This window comes from Nyctibius grandis, chromosome 6 (genome assembly GCF_013368605.1).
Source record: "Nyctibius grandis isolate bNycGra1 chromosome 6, bNycGra1.pri, whole genome shotgun sequence".
NCBI classification, from domain to species: Eukaryota; Metazoa; Chordata; class Aves; order Nyctibiiformes; family Nyctibiidae; genus Nyctibius; species Nyctibius grandis.
In genome coordinates, this window is record NC_090663.1 from 7,117,015 (window position 1) to 7,133,869 (window position 16,855).

At 45.0% G+C, this 16,855-nt stretch overlaps 1 protein-coding gene across 3 annotated transcripts in view; it reads left to right on the plus strand.

Moving 5' to 3' along the window:
- The window catches only part of FGFRL1 (fibroblast growth factor receptor like 1), a 186,879-nt gene that overhangs the window by 164,588 nt on the left and 5,436 nt on the right, over window positions 1–16,855 (plus strand). For all 3 annotated transcript variants that reach the window (XM_068403947.1, XM_068403949.1, XM_068403948.1), the window contains exons 4-6: window positions 4,571–4,651; window positions 10,004–10,288; window positions 14,221–14,574. In XM_068403947.1, the coding sequence (XP_068260048.1) occupies window positions 4,571–4,651; window positions 10,004–10,288; window positions 14,221–14,574 (720 nt within the window). The remainder of the gene's footprint in view (window positions 1–4,570; window positions 4,652–10,003; window positions 10,289–14,220; window positions 14,575–16,855) is intronic.

The window sequence follows — 16,855 nt, forward strand, 5'->3', positions numbered from 1 at the left end:
CAGCACAGCACCAGCATCTCAGTCCTGTGGCATCTCAGACCTAGACGCCAACTTGGAACAAGATCCTGAAGCAAGAGAGAGGCAATGGCTGGAGAGCAGCTGCAGATCACGCCACTGGGATGACATTCCTGAACAACGGGCTGATGCCTCTGGATCCATCCTGGCCTTGTCTTGTATGGCCAGGTGTGGTATTTGGAGGGGAAGGGGCTGCATGAGTTTTTCCCATGTCTCCAAGTCTATCACCTGACATGATATTGGAGCCTTCCACTTCAGATTTCTTGACCGGCCAGCATGCTTTGTAACATCATGGAACCAAACTGTATAGTGAGGACACCTAAATCATGTATATGTTTTCTTAGTCTCAGATACTCGTGACATAAAATTAGTCAGTGATTATTTTTCAAGGCAGGTTTTCCACTTCGTCTTCCAACTGGCTGCTCTCCTAAGCCTGTGATACTGTCCAAGAAGTCCAGTACAGGATGACCTTCCAATATAGGTCACAGAAAAGGGAGCTTGTAGGAAACTTCAGCAGCTCATCCTTCTTAGCACTACCTCTTGCAGTAATCTGCTGGCAGCAAAGCTGGCAATGCTGCATAGCTGGTCCCTGCTGCCCTTTGGCTGCAGGCTGATTTTTTTGTGTGCACTTATCGCCCTGACTTGCCTGCCTCTGTGGGAGGTGACAAGAGCATGAGTAAGCAATCGGCTTATTAGGTCATTTTTGAATATAGCTAAGACTCATGTGATTTCTGTTACTAACTCATCGTTTTGTATGCTGGTCATACATATCTGAATGTGGCTCATTTTTTTCAGGTCCACTCTCTGTCTAATAAGAATATTGCCAGGCCAGTTGCATTTGTAAAGCTTGGGGTGAAATGCAAACAGCAGGTCTTCAGATCTGGCACTATTAACCAGGCTTCAGACTGCAGGTTTGGGCTGAACCAAATGCCTCTGAACTTTAAGGAAATTTGGCTTTGCTTTCAGTGTCATAGATCCCTCCCTGGGAGTGAGCAGGCTGACCAAAGAGTGTTTGTGGTACAGAGAGATATCCATCCTTGCTAGCACAGGGACTAGAACAACTGCAAAAGTGTTTCCCTACCCTAGGAAACCACTTGATATTAAAATTTTAAAAATAAAAAAGTTCTTCAAAACAGGGAGAGACAGATTCTTTCCATGCAGCTGCAGTTCTAACTTTGAATGGGTCAGGTGGAAGTCAAATCTTGGTGATATCTGACTTAGACAGGGGTCTTCCATCCTAAGGGTGTTCCTGACATATCTGTCTCCCACAGTGCTGTTCCACTTTGTGTAATAATAAGCTCTTTTTTGCCTCTCTGAGACCACAGTTCAGAGCTTAAGACACTCACCCAAGGTGCAAGAGGGGAGGTTCAAATCCCTCTCTGAATGCAGCAGAAGAGGGACTTGACCCAGGGTCACTCACATCCCAGGTTAATGCTTTATCGTTGTATCGCTGGCTATTCTGCTGCCTCAGTCACACTTTTGACTGAAGATTCCTGGGCTTCAGGGGATCTTCCCAAAATGAGTTTCATCCGATTTCTGGATCTTATGAATCAGCTTTTTTCCTACAGTTCTCAAGCGTGAGTTTGTTCAGATACAGTCACGCTGAAGGCAGGAGCTTGATTCACTGCTTGTTGCAGCTGGAATGGAGCCTGCTGTAACATCCCTTCCCCAGTGTGAGGGATGGGAAGGAGTAGTTTTGCTCTACGTGGGTTTCCATGTTTATGACATTTGCCCCCCACCACTGAGAATTCTAGTATATGTTGTTGTTAATGTTACCACATTCCTAACAAAAGTGAAACTGGTTCCAGAGCATCTAAAACAACATGTCTAGATGCACGCAGTTATTTATTTCAGTCTTGCTCCTCCACCAAATTATCTTTCATAGGCTCAATATTAGTTATCCTGATCTCTTCACCCCAAAATGTTTTTTTCTGGGTTTGGTAGGTTACTCTGCAGGTTTGCGATTTGGCAGGATAACAACTGAAGAAGCATGTTCAAAGGATCAAACAGATTGAGAGCAATTTTACTTACATCAAAAGCTTGGCAGCATGTCAAGAGGTGTTGAGAACGCCAGTCAGTCCTTGTGTGTAGGCAGGAGGAGTGCACATGGGCTGACATACTGTAACGTGAGGCAGGAGGCAAGGGAGGATATACTGCTCTTTGTACATCAAGCTGAGCAGGATTAAGATATAATTGACAGAAAATCACCACTTAAACGTCTTAACACTTTTAAGATATTCGGCAGTTAACAACGGGCAGGAATCCTACGTCTCTGACCACAGTTTTTCTTTCTTCTCCGTTACTCAATACGTTTTTCTAATTGTGCTAAGGGATTTATGAAGTTCTCTGTCAGAGAGCATCCAAGATTTCATTCGTAGCACTACTGATATTTATGTGAGTGTGCAAGTGCCAGAAGATAATCGATTCAGTGTTTTGACTGAAAGGAGACAATCTGTCATATGCAAGCCATCATACATAATGGGTATATTTGTATTGTCTGTGTTCGGTTTGCCAAGGCTGTAAAAATTTGTTTGTAAAATGCAGCACATGCGTTACTCGCTTCCTCTGTAACTCAGGCTGCGGGCCAGCCTCGGCAGAGCCTGGACGGTACGTTTGCACTCAGGGCACTGCGCAAGAGTTGATGTTTCCTGAGTGCGACTGCGTTTCACACTGCTTCCCTGGGGTTTGGGCTGGGCGCTGGCTGGTGCCCCCAGGAAAACGTCCGTGTTGCCAGCAATGGATGGAGGGCAAGAGAGAGGCGGGAAGGGGCAGTCAGCTGGAGTGAGCTGCCAACGCAAGAGCACGGTGTGCTGCTGCCCTGAAAGTTTTCTTTTCCCCTCGAAGTGACAGCTGCGCTGGGGAAACTGTGCCGAAGTAACTGCAAGGAGAAGGGAAAAATCTGTCAGGGGTGAGGGGGGACAAACCCATGTGGCATTGCAAACTCTCTGCTTAAGGCACAGCAGCAGAGGAGATTGGAGCATATGGTGGCATAAAATGCCCCATGCTGAAGAGACAGGGTGATTTTCCAAAACAGCGGAAACTGGGGTGAAGATGGGGTTAAACACATGTTCTTCTTGCACAAAGACTGCACACAAGTTTATGGACCAAGCAATGCTTATGCACAACCCAATTTCTAAAACAACTGTAAAGAGCAGCTCTACTATTTCTACACTGCAGGGGGGCATGCCCATGCATAAGCTGAGATAAGTTTTTCCTCTCTGCTGCAGAGATTACAGCAAGAAATTTCCTCTGTTTTGCTCATGAGACCTTTTACTTGTAGGTTTTAGGAGTTGGGCATTTGGAGGGATTAATTCTTTAGGTCAGGTGTTCCCACTTCTCTTCATTTTTTTAAATTTTTTTTTACACCCTTGCAGAGCCATTCCTTATTGAGATGCACTTTTTCCCAGCCTTCACCTGACCTATCTCTGAAAATCACACTTCACACACTTCAGTGCACTTCAGCTAGGAGCTGAGTAGCTCTTGATCAAGGTCTTCACCTCAAATCCAGCTGCCATATGGGGCTGCTCCAACTGCAGAGCACAGAAGTAGCCTTGGAAGAGCCACACCTTGCTGTGCCATCACCCGTAGGTGCCCAAGGTCCCTCAAATGGACCTCCCTCCTGGTGTGATGCATTGCTATAAGAGAATGCTCTGTGCAGTAGAGGTTGGGCTTTTACTGGAGGAGGATAAGGCTTCACATCCAGGCACTGCAGAGGTGTGAGGCCACCAGCACTACCGGGGTTGCAGAAGGAGGCTCAGGGCATTCCCTGATACTGTCATGGAGACCTTGTAGGTGGCCATATCACAGTGACAATTTGAGGTGGGATCTGCTGGAGAGGTGGGGATTTCACCTTGTGATTTCTATTTCTCCTAGCATTACAGGACACGGAGTTGAGACCTTGATGCTGCTCTGTGGTAGTGGAATAGACAACTAGAGTGATGAGGGACAAAGTGGTGTGTTGTCAATACAGGTGGATGGGCGGTCTTAATTCAAAAAAAAACCAAACCAAACAGCTTTTCAATTCAATATTGCCTTCTGCAGCCATAGCTTTGCATTCAGTATCCCTTGAGGGCTCATTTGACCCCAGACCTGCTTGCTTTCCTGATTTTTATGGAAGCTGAAAGGCGAATTAGTGGCCCCAATTCCACTGCTTGCTTTCTGTGTGACTGATCACATAAGGCTTCCCCCACCTCCTAGGTTTAATTAGCTGTAATTTTGTTTTATACCATTATTTGCATAGAAGGTACAATGGATCAGCTTCTCCTAGGGAACAGCAAGCTGTAAACATAAACAAAGAGGCTTTTGTCAGGTATTGCTATTAATGGAAACATTGATTAATCTCCCATTGCTTTGGTAGCCTGCCAAAAAGCCCATAAAGCAGCAAACTAAATTGTTCATTAAACTGGCCAGGCTGTAAGTGCCATGTTGTGGATGACAAATGTATGTTGAGTGTGTTTCAGCTGCATGGTGCCTCCAGGAGAAGATGCAAACTCTTGTTTTTACTGCTGCACTGCAGGAGACCTTCTTAACATCTTGCCTTTCCTTTCCTTTGCAGATGATGCCAGCTCAGGAAAAGATAGCCAGGTACCTGAAGGCTCCAATGGAGAATACGAAGATCATTCTGGGAAGCAATGGGGTAAGGAGCAGGGTATGTTTTTGTTTTTCCTCTGTTCTTGGTTTAGTGCTGTTCACACAGCACATTTCTCAGTTGCTGAAGGAAAGGAAAGGCAGAGAGACTGGGGTGAGTTCTCCCTACAGATGGTCAAATAATAAACAGAGCTTCAGCTGAACGTGTCGAAGTGAATGGATCCCATCCAAGGGTCCTTCTGTAAAATGCGGCCCATGGTCTGCTCTAGGGCCCCCTGCCATATACCCCAGCATGGTTCTCCCTTGCATTTGTTTTTCTGGGCAGTGACTTTCTTTTGCCTGTGCAGCTATTATAGCTTTCATAGACTCTCTATAAAAGGCATATTGACTTTTGCAGCGATATTTCCAAAAGCCTTCAGTGCCAACATAACACTGCTCCCACTGAGGGCAAATGGGAGGTCTGACTTCACTTCAGGAGAATTAGCATTAGGCCAAAGCTGAGTATTTTTTTTAAATTACCCTCTCTTTTAGACACCTGCATGAACTTCTCTAAGCCCTGGACTGTTCAAGCATAGGATTTTGATGCTGTTGCAGAGCTTTGGGGAACTGCTAAAATCTCACTTGGACTATGTTCTGAATCACCGCAGGACTTGCAGGTCCAAAGTTTGGTCCAAGCACTCCTTGAAGGACAATAAGTTGTCAGGCTGATGCCAAACAGCTTTTGGCCATTACTGACAGGAGTGCGATGCGAGCTTATGACCTCGAGGGATGAAGCACAGCATTTCCATTTTGCTCTTGCAGTACCTCCCTCCTTTTAATTTTATAATGCAGAGGTGGCTTTGTACCACATTTGTCGCCAGGGAGTAACCTCATAGCAATGGTAGGGGTGGAACCTGTTATGTTCATACATTCACTGTACGAATCCCCACCACTTAAGCTCAGGCCAGTTTTCTTCAGGAGCTGGCAAACAAGGGATGTGGTGTGCTGTGGTGTAGTTCAGGCCACACCTGGAGGAGGCAGTGCCATAATAGCTTTGAATTACAGATTCATCTGAGACTGAGCTTGCTCTGGGAGAGGAAGGTAACCTCCACTCATTCTGGAAAAGGATTACAGCATTTTAGAGCTAGAGAAAGGGTGGCTTAGGTAAACTCCAGGTCAGGAGTCCTTCAAGAGGGATTCAGCAGCTAGGAAGAAAAGCTGCCATCTCTCTACTCTTCATTACCCTGGTGGAGATAGAAGCAGACATTGAATGCCGTGGCAGATGTGCTCCTGATAGAGACGGTAGATGATGGATCAATATAACAAAAATATTATGAAAAAAGATGTAAGCACTACTAAAATTATTAGGCATTGACAATCTCATATCAGATTGTGTCTTACTCTGTGCTGCCCTGGCCCAATCCTTCTTTGTGCTGCAGAGTGTTCCTGCACCTCTGCTCTTTCCTCTTTCCCTCCCTCCTATCTCTTCTCCCCAAGCAGGGAAATGGCTGGGGCAGGCCACACACCCACCCAAGCCCTTTCCATCCAGCAGTGTTCACCAGCAAAGTGCTGGTGTGAGCTGGTGTGCAGGGAGGGTCAGTGTGTGTCTGCAGGTCTCTGGAGGATAATGGGTGAAGGAGCAGTTTATGTTTGCAGAGTCCTGGGCCCTAGAGAAGTGTGAGAGGAGAAGCATGGTAAAAAAAAGCTCCACTTTGCTTTCCAGCTACTGTCATGGAGTGGTATCTCTGGGGAAAGATAGATACCCCCATCCACATCTTCCCATAACTGACCGAGCTCTTATCCAAAAGTCTTGAAAGTGTCTCAGTACTTAGTCATATCATGACACTTTTTTATATAAGTATCATGAAAGATTGAAGTGGTACTGACCATCACTATGTAGAGATAATTGTGGCGGATCGCAGCAGACTCCATGTTTTAGCTAACAACCTCACTTTATATGAGCAATGTCTGACAGGAGCCTCTGGGACTAAACCATGTATCTTGAGGTGTCCCACAGCAAGAGGAGACTGCTGAAATCCTTACCAGGTCTTTGTGCCAACAGCCTTCTATTTCATTTAATTTTCATTAGCTTGAATAAATCTTCATGGTAAACAGCATTTCATCAAGGAACCCATACACAACACTGTCTCTTTGTACCCGTCCACTTGTGTTTTCCCTTACTCTTGTGTGTGGCATAATTTATACTGTACAAAAGTGCAGTTCATGTTTATGAATCAAACGCCAAGTGATGTGGAGGAGAACAAGCATGTGAAGTATAAATAACACAGAGGCACTTTGTAATGGCCTTTGCTGGCACTCCAACAAGCAAAACTTCTGTAAATGGTACAGATTTGGGGACAGACATTTACTAGCATCAACTCAAAAGAGACTTTTTCTGCCTCTCTCTCACACTGCTGCTTCTCCCTCTTTCTCCTTTGTGCTTGCTGAGTCTCTCTCTCTCTCGTATGTGTGTGTCTCTTTCTCCTTTTTTGTTAACTGGCTTTTCTAAACTTGTCCAATTCAGGCTTTTGTCAAGGAAACACTCAGGGCTGTATAAATGGGATCTGGTTTCAACATATTGCACACAGCCTGGAGTAGCTTTTGAGACCACATAATCACTTAACCTTCTCTAAACAGAAGAAGAAAGAGAGACAGAAAGAGCCAAAGAAGTTTAGCTTTACCTGTACTTTGGTATGTATCTGGGCAACAATGTACGAGGATTGAATGCAAAACTCCAGACAGATTCATGGGAGTCGCAGTGGGAGGAAAACCAGAAATGTTATAGGCCTGCTTTTTCGGGATGAAAGAGTTTCTGTCTTGCAATGCCCTTACTGAGCAGGGATGCCACCGAGTCCTTCTGAAATATTGTTCTGGAAGCAGTGAACAGGTAAGGGAAGGTGAAAGCTTAGAGTTACTCACTTGGCTCTTCACTGCACAGGCAGTGTGACTGTCCTTGACTCCAACCTGCTCGTTGATATGTTAGCCCCAGCCCAGGAATCCCAGCCAGCCAGGATCTACCCCTACCTGGACCTGCAGTTCCTGGTCTCGGAGTAAATTACTGCCATATTAGAGGATAACTATTTAGACCCATTTCACGGCTGATTCCTAACCCCTTCATGCACCTTGCAGACATTCACTTGATTGCCGCAATGACAGCCCTTATCACCACGTCTCCCTCAGCTTGGTTTGGCATGTCATTGCTCACAACATGCAGCTCTGACGGGGTTAGTTGTCTCTCTGGAAGGGTGATTGTTTTCTCTGGGAGGGGACCTCTTCTTGAAGCAGACCCCCAAGGGAATACCCAGCAATTTACGCACCACGACCTGTGGAGTGGGTTAGTATGTCACACTTGCTGCTCAGCTGTCACAGCAAGGACTTTCAGTGCCGGAGTTACTCCAGTTCATTAGATTACACATGAAAGCCTTGGTACAGAGAGTAAAGCATTTCTGAGCAAGCGTTTGAAATAACATGAAATGGCTGGGACCCAAAATGACAGCCAAGGGGGCAAAGGAAAGCTGTGGAGGCAGATGGTTTCCCCTACAGAAAAGGACTCTGAAGAGCGGGGTATGCCAAAGGGTGTCTTCTTCCAAGAGGGAGGGATGTTGGGCAAGGCTGCAGGGGGGTGAGGACTAAAGGATATGTTCACAGACCTTGGAGGGCAATAGTTGCAGTTCCCCAGTGCATGGAGAGAGGAAGCTGCAGACCAGCCTCCTCCATCCAGCAAAGCTCTGCTATAATGCACATCCCAGAGCTTCTGGCCCTCAGCCTTGGGCAGCAGGGCTGGCTCTGTAGTAGTGAGACCCACTGTGCGTCCCTGTAGCAGACTTCCCTGATACCTGAAGCACAACCTTCTCAGCTTGCTTGGGTGTGTTATGTGCTACTGAGGTTGTAGCTTTCCAGTTGCCGGTGGTGAAGGCTGGTAGCTGATGGGCATAATTCAACCCAGTGTGCCACAGAGCAGGCCACTCATTACCTATTTCTCTTATTTCCCCAAAAAAGGATCAGGGAACATTTACCAGGGAGTATGAAAATGCAGCCCTTTATGGCTGTAGAGTAAAATTACAGTAAGCAAGAAACAGGGTTCAAAAGGGGGAAGAGAAACCTGTTATGGGGGTACTGAATGGACTCAGAGGAGAAAGTGGCTTTGCCAAAATAAAAAAAAAAAAAAGAAGACAGGTGAATTTGGTAGGAGTATTTGGATGTAAGAGGAGAGTGCCAAGTGGGAGTCAGAAGTGGTGTTTATCTCAGCAGGAGACAGCAGTTGGAATTGCCCCTGGACTGGCATTGCATAATTAAAGTAATTGTGAGAGATTTGTAATTTCTTTTGAATTCTTCATTACAGGATACTATTAGACAAGCTTTTGCCTTGCAGCAGATCATGTTCTATTGTTTCAACTGTTGAACCCAATTCATGACGTTACAGGAAGACTCTCTGCAATGTCAGTAAAGTCAATGTCAGTGCCACCTCTTTTTCTTCTGGAATTCTGACATAATCTGAATTAAAGTTAGATGCAGTCGAGGTTATAAGTTTCAGATTTTGCCAGATGGGGACCTTGCATTTCCCTAGTGTCCTTGTCACTGCTATTAGAAATATTGGTGATTTCCTCGCTAAGACAAGGTGACTGTCTTAACCCATGATTCTCTGCACCAACAGCTATTGCTTCAGCTTCTCCATTTTTGGGACAGACTGACATGGGTTATCTTCTAATAACAAACTCAAGGGGCTTTTTATTGGGGTTTTCCATTTGTTTGTTTGCTTCTTTGGGCCTTTCAAGGTGAATGCTTCATAAATTAGTGTTGAATGAATTGCATACATTTCAGTTCAGATCAATGCACAAAAGTCTGGCACACTTCTAAGACTTTGCTACACATGGAAAAGATGTTGACTCTTCTTAAGTCCCATTCAAGGCAGTGAGTTAGTTCTCTTAGGGGCAAAACATCTTCAGAACACGAAGCTTTAAGTGACCAGCCAAAGACTGAGAAAATGGTCAACCTGACAGGAATCTGAGGTTTTTCCTTAGGTCTTGACTGAGGGCTTGCATTTGTGGCATGGAATATGGTAACAGTTATAATGTGATTATAGGGCCACATTTTGCCTTCAGCTAGAATAGTGTGATTTTGGTATTATTTTGTGAGATGGTCTGATGCAGTTGCCTTAAGGACACTGAGAAATTCCAGGGTGGTGCTATGCTGAAGGCTAATGCAGTGGCCATAGCAGTCCAGTAGACATTCAAATGCATCAGGCTGAATAGTGTTTACTTTCTTAGGAAATCGATTTGAGCTGATATGAAGGATAGTGATACACTGGTATGAATGGGGCTGCTGGGTGCCTCTCAAACAAATTTAGCCATAACACTCGACAGCAGTATTTTCCTTTGCGTGCCCTTTGCTCACCACAGTCAATTTTTCATGCCTTTTGCAGCCCGACCCAGGTTCACGCAGCCTGCCAAGATGAGACGGAGAGTGATCGCCCGTCCTGTCGGCAGCTCTATCCGCCTGAAGTGCGTGGCCAGTGGGAACCCACGGCCTGACATCACGTGGCTGAAGGACAATAAGCCCCTCACACCCCAAGAGATTGGGGAGAACAAGAAGAAGAAGTGGACGCTGAACCTGAAGAACCTGAAGCCAGAGGATAGTGGGAAATACACCTGCCGAGTGTTTAACAAAGTTGGAGAAATCAATGCAACATACAAAGTAGAAGTAATCCGTAAGTGCAGCATCTGGGGTGGGAAGGCAGGGAGGGAGCTTTGAGAAGGGGTCTGGCTGAGTAAAGAGAGCGTGATGGCAAGTGTGCAGTGCTGATAGCTGGACACAGAAATGGGGAAGTGTTAAAAACATCAGAGACGGATGGGTAGGACAGAGTAGCAATAATACAGTTTAGTAGCTGAAATGAGGAGAGATACTTGGGAAACAGTCATCTCTAAGGGCGCCTGTGTGGTGAAAGTTCACCGTTGCCCATTTCAATCTTACACTACCAACAGAGTCAATTCAGGGACAAACTGAGACTTAACTGAGAAAGCCTTTTCATGTACCATAGAGGAGTGGTGGAAATATTTAGGATGCCCCAGATTACTCCATCAGAGTGGTAATAGGGTGAAACTAATCAATTGAAAATTTAGTCTGAACAGCTGTAATAGGACGCCCATTTCATTAGAGAAGTCTCCCAAGGGAATTAGCAGAAATCTTATGACTAGAGGGATTAGGCAAGGCTTTAGGGCCAGATTTTAAAAAACATTTGGACATCTGAAGGCTCAGGTGGGTACAAATGAGATACTAAAAAAAAAACAAACAAGTCCCACTAGGGTCCTGTCTGTATCTTTAGATGCCTACATATCTTTAAAGATTCAGCCCTTAGAAGATGAGCTGCGGGGGATTACCCTGCATTGTGGTGTGGTAGAGTAAATTGCTCTTCTTACTATGTAGCTGTTCTGATTCTTGGTCTCTAATCTCCTGTTTCCCCTATTATTACTGAAGGTAATTATACTCAAATCCTACCTAAATCTACCAGAGAAGAGCTCTTATTCTTAAATCATAGTGCTTTGTCTATGACATCATCATAAGTTGTCATGGAAATGATTACAGAGCAGCCAGTTCAAGAAAGTGGAGAAGATGAGCTGAGTGAAGGAAAGATTGAATAGCCTTCATTAATGAGGAGCAGGGGCATGAAGGGCTATTTCCAGCCACATGGAAAGCATGTTGTTTGTCTGGCTGTGCATACATTTTAGCATGAGAAAGTTTATCCCAGTGTGAAAGATTATTCTTAAAGGTAAAGATTTGTTCTCTGATACGTTCTTTCTCTAGAATCACAGGAATTAAAAGCACATGTGGGGAGCTCTGTTGGGCTCCGAAGGCACAAACCTGCTGGACATCTGGGATTGATAAAGATGCAGCTGTGTGGAGACAGTAAAAACATGTGTTTACACTAAAACCAGGAGCAGAGACAGGGAAATGAATCAAGCCCCATCCTAATGGCAGCTGTGGCATTTTCATTTCATCAAAACCAGACAGCACCAGGAACAAACCCCTTTCTGTGTCCCTGTTTATCTTGGTTTTTATCAACTTAAAGATGTATGTAACCTTTGTTTTCATTAGCTTTTGCTGGCTAGGAGTGAAAACAGTAACTAAAGCTGGAACCAGAGTCAAGGAGATAAGGGCATTAAGCAGTTTTCAGACATCTTTCTATTTTTAACATAATTCTCTGGAGCATTTCAGGTTTTATTCAATTTCCTCCTTTTTTTTTTTCCCCCTAAGCCTCCACTCCTAAGTCTCACTTATCTGAGTCTCACTCTCCCCAGCTGTGATTCCCACTCGTAGTCCCAGGGCAAAGCCTATAGAGACCACTGTGGTATTTTTGTTTCCCAGGCACATCTTTAGAGCCCTCATTATTGAAAGTATCCTGAGTTTTTGAAAGAAGGTCCATTGTTCCTTCCTGTCACCCCAAAGCCAGTGCTGGTGGGAGCTGTTTTGTTACGTGCTCAATTCAACAGCATTTGCCATCAAATGCAGTTGATGATTGCCAGCAGTTACCACCCACTGGGATACCATAATTTATCTCTGTGCCTGGGATAGAGGTTTGCAGTACCTCCTTGTCTGGAAAAGGTGACTGATTTCTCTGATGGTAGCGCTAAAAAAAAATCCAAACATTCCTCAGAATGAGGGATATATTTTTCCTTTGACTTTATGTGGTGTTGACACAACCTAAGGTTTATGGTCATGCTGGAAAGGATGGTCTTGTGAACCTCTTGTGTTTGATTTCCTTTCCTACCATCTTGTTTTCTTCATCAGCTGAGACCTGAGGCAAAAAATTTTGTGAGAAAGGAAAGATTTTGTTATTGTCTAGAAAAGCAAAAGCCTTTTGAGCTCTTCCTCCACAAAAAATTTTCTCCATAGTGAGTGTGGGGATGATTAGACTGAAGAAAGAAATAATAAAAGCAGGGAGGTGAGGATGAAGTGAAGATCTTCCTCAGTGGTGGTGCCTGTGGTCTCATCTCCCGCAGCAGTGGATGATATGGCATGGGATGGCTTCCAACAGAGTTTGGTCCCCGTGGGCAGCTACTAGGCCCAGCAACAGAGATGACAGAAATCTCGTGAAGGACTCCCAGACAAAAGATGAAACAATATCCACGGCCTGCCATTAGCGTGTGAAAGAAGGGGCCTTTTCCCATCCAAATTTGTTTGTCATTAGGGAACATTTGGGAAGATCAAAAGGAGAAAGAACATGTCTTACCCTGCCCCTCAGTGTCCCCAAACTGGGGGTAGCCACAGTGGTTCTGATGTGGACTCTCAATATATATGGTAAAAATCTGAGGTTGTGTCTGACAATACATAAGATTCTGTCATATTCACCTGTAAATTGCACCCTATCAGACATGGTAAGAGACACAGCATCACAGAATGGCTGAGGTTGGAAGGGACCTCTGAAGGTCATCTGGTCCAGTCCCCCCTGCTCAAGCAGTGTCACCTAGATCCAGTTCCCCAGGACCATGTCCAGATGGCTTTTGAATATCAGCCAGGATGGAGATGCCACAACCTCTGTGGGCAACTTGTGCCAGTGCTCAGTCACCTCACGGTAAAAAAGTGTTTCCTGATGTTTAGAAGGATCCTCCTGTGTCTCAGTTTGTGCCCATTGCCTCTAGTCCTGTCACTGGGAACCACTGGTAAAAGCCTGGCTTCATCTTCTTTGCATCCTCCCATCAGATATTTATAAACATTGATAAGACATCATCAGGGTCAACATCAAGTGAACATTTACAGTGAAATAATCCCCTTCATTTGTGTTCAGACCTGTACTATTGCCCAAATTTAATCCTGAAATGAGTTTTGACCTTTTTGGCTAGTATTAGGCCATTTATCTTCCTCTGGTCAAGACTCAAGAAAGATCACTGCAGCCTCTGACCCTGTAGGTCAAGGTACATTGTTAAGATCCATTATTGTGCAATATAGTCCCTGAGACATGGGGATAAGTGGGAATACAAGGAAGGATGGCCCCATTTGTCATCTCATAGCTGCAGCATACAGGGAGGGAATGGGGAAATTCAGCAGTCCAGACTGGACTTACAATACTTGCCAAGGAGCAGAAAGGCCAAGTCTGACCTGTGTTGTGCCAAGTAATACAACCACAAACTGGTTACCCAAATATAGATGCTTCATGAGTGACCTGAGAGAGCAGAAACACAGCAAAGACAGAAAAACCTTCTATATGAAATTCTTAAGACCCTGTTTGCTTAGCAGTTAGGAGGCTTGTTCAGTGTACAGAAGAGAGGGCTGAAGAAAATCTTCCAAAATATAAGGGCTAAGAGGGCGACCAAACTTTTCTTCAGGTATGATGCAGATAAAGTAACCTCCTTATTAGAAACAGGAAGATTCACGTTGAGCATGATAAAAGACTTGCTAAGCCTCAGAAAATGGAGGATTTGTTTGGAGAGACTGGAGAGCATCTACTATTAGAGGCTTTGTCAGAGGCTGGGCAAGTTTATATCAGGAGAGGTTTGCAGAAATCTCAGCCTGCCTTGGGGAAGGGAGTTGGACTAGACAATTATTTTGCATCCCTCCTATGCCTTCTTCCTATGTTTCTGCAATCACAAGTTAATGAGATTTGCAAACAACGTTTTCCATAAAGCTCCCTGTTTTTTTGTGCAGAGAGGACGAGGTCCAAGCCCATCCTGACAGGGACGCACCCCGTCAACACAACGGTAGACTACGGTGGGACAACGTCCTTCCAGTGCAAAGTCCGCAGCGATGTCAAACCTGTCATCCAGTGGCTGAAAAGGGTGGAGTACGGCACAGAGAGCAAGTACAACTCAACCATCGACGTTGGGGGACAGAAGTTTGTTGTGCTGCCCACGGGGGAGGTCTGGTCCCGTCCTGATGGCTCCTACCTGAACAAACTGATGATTACTCGAGCAAAGGAAGAGGATGCAGGGATGTACATTTGCCTAGGGGCAAACACCATGGGCTACAGCTTTCGCAGTGCTTTTCTGACAGTACTGCCAGGTGAGTTATGCCTTTTTTTCCCTCATCTGAACCACTAGTCTGCATCATGGTATTAATGAACACAACTACTGATGCCCATTGGGCTCCATGTCCCTCTGTGATGCTGTGCTGATTTAGGCTAGCCCAGTTCTGGTAAGAATGAATGAGGGACTAAATCAACCCTGATTTAAATCAGCCCCTGCTGATGATCAGCCTCTTGGTGATGTTTCCTTTTCGCCCTTCATGGGGAATAATGAGTCCAGCAAGATGAAATAAAGTGATCTGCTCCTGTGTGGAAGAGGAGTTGGGAAAGGATACTGCAGTTGCAGGCACTAGATCACTTCAGTGATAGGGTGCAGGACATGAGAGGGGAAGTGAATAGCACCATAGTTTGCAACCCCATTACCTTACATTTCTCCTTTCTCTTGCTCTTATTTATATTGCTTTTACTGGTAAAAGGAAACAATGATACAGGCCCATAAAACGAGAGAAGAATAAAAACTGTCGCGCTCACAAGGAGAGGAAAGGAACAAGTGTGAAAGAAAGAATGACTGATTAGTTAAATTCTTACGCAATGATCCCAGGAGACTCTTGTACCAAACTCGCAGCTGCTTCCTTCTCTCTCCAGGCCTCAGAGCTGGTGGTCATGTCCAGCTGAGGCTGTATCAAGTGCATTTGAGGCACACCGTCCTCACTTTGTGATTTACTCCTTTCCCTCCTGACTATGCAGTTCTGCCCTGATAGATATTTTTTACGGAAAAGAGCATTTCTTTCTGCTTCATCTTGCCATGTGAATCTAGCTTCAGATCCACCAGTTTTATGACAAAAATCAACCTTACTGCTTTTTCTTCCCTACACCACCACAAGGCCAACACAGCTAAGAGAGTGCAGGAGCTGGAGCCAATATCAGAACATTTTAGCTGTCAGGTCTAATGGGGCATCTCCAGTCAAGACACCAGTGAGAGATAAAGATTATTAATTTTCCCAGGCTGTTAGGACTGGGTTTCTGCATAGGTAGTGGGGAAAATGCTCATGACTCCTGTAACTAACACAGCATGGCTTCTTCTGCTCCCTGATTGCCAAAGCTCTGCATCTCAGCAGCCATAGAGAGTCACTAGCTTGAATTTAGATACTGACAGAAGATTGCCAAGTAAGAGAATGCTCTTGGCATATTCTGCGTGACTTAGATTTAGGACTAAACTCCAACTAGAAAGCCTGTCAATCCCAACGAAAAGGCTGCGTGGGTGGGATATAAATCAAAGCCTCTGGGAGTTTATGAACTATGGGTGTCTGATCCAGCTCCCACTGAAATCAGTGGGAGACTTTCCATTGATTTAAATGGGACTATAATGGGGCCTCATACCAGAACCAGAGCCTGCAGGCCTGTTGTTATTGGCAGTGACGGAGAAGAAGAACTCAGCTTGCCCTCAGAGGCAAAGATGTGGTTGCAAGGCCACAAGTTAGAAAAACACCATTCTGCTTCTAAATCTACCAGATTTGACATAGACAGCACCGAAGAACAGCATGGATGGATATCAAAACACTTTCGTTTCAGCCCAGCAAAGGATTTCTGCCAACCAACATGAAGACTGTTGTTTTCGTGGTCAGATGATGGGTCAGTTCTCTGGTCCTGTCTTGCTTTGAGCAGGGGGCTGGACCAGATGACCTCCAGACTCCCCTTCCAGCCTAAATTATTTTGTAATTTCCAGAGTTGCTGAATCAAAGTTTTGTCTATTGAGGTCAACAGTATAGTTTCTTCTGACTTCAAAGAGACCACATGGTACATATTTAATATTTCAAACTAGCTGTAGGATTATTTGTCAAGGATAGAAAAAGACATTAGTGTCTTAAAGAAGTTTGGCTTGAAAGTTAAGTGATATATGTTTGAACAGAACATATTGGGTGATTTGGATAGCTTGTGGTTTTCAAAGTTTCTTGAGTGTCTGCCTGCAAGCTGAATTTTGTGCCTAGGTATTTTTCGGGGCTTTGGAAATTCCAGCTGGTAGCTATCTAGATGGGGATTTTGATAGCTAGGATCCTACCCCAGGACTCCTTTTGGGTCTATAAATCAAGAGATCAGGCTGAGAAACCAGAGTGGCTACCCAGGGATGTACAGGCTGCCAACAGCAGAGAGGGGAAGTGGGAAGTAAGCATGAAATTAGGAAAAATTTCTTCACGGAAAGGGTTATCAAGCAGTGGAACAGGCTGCCCAGGGAAGTGGTGGAGTCACCATCCCTGGAGGTATTTAAAAGACGAGTAGACGTGGTGCTTAGGGACATGGTTTAGTGGTGGACTTGGCAGT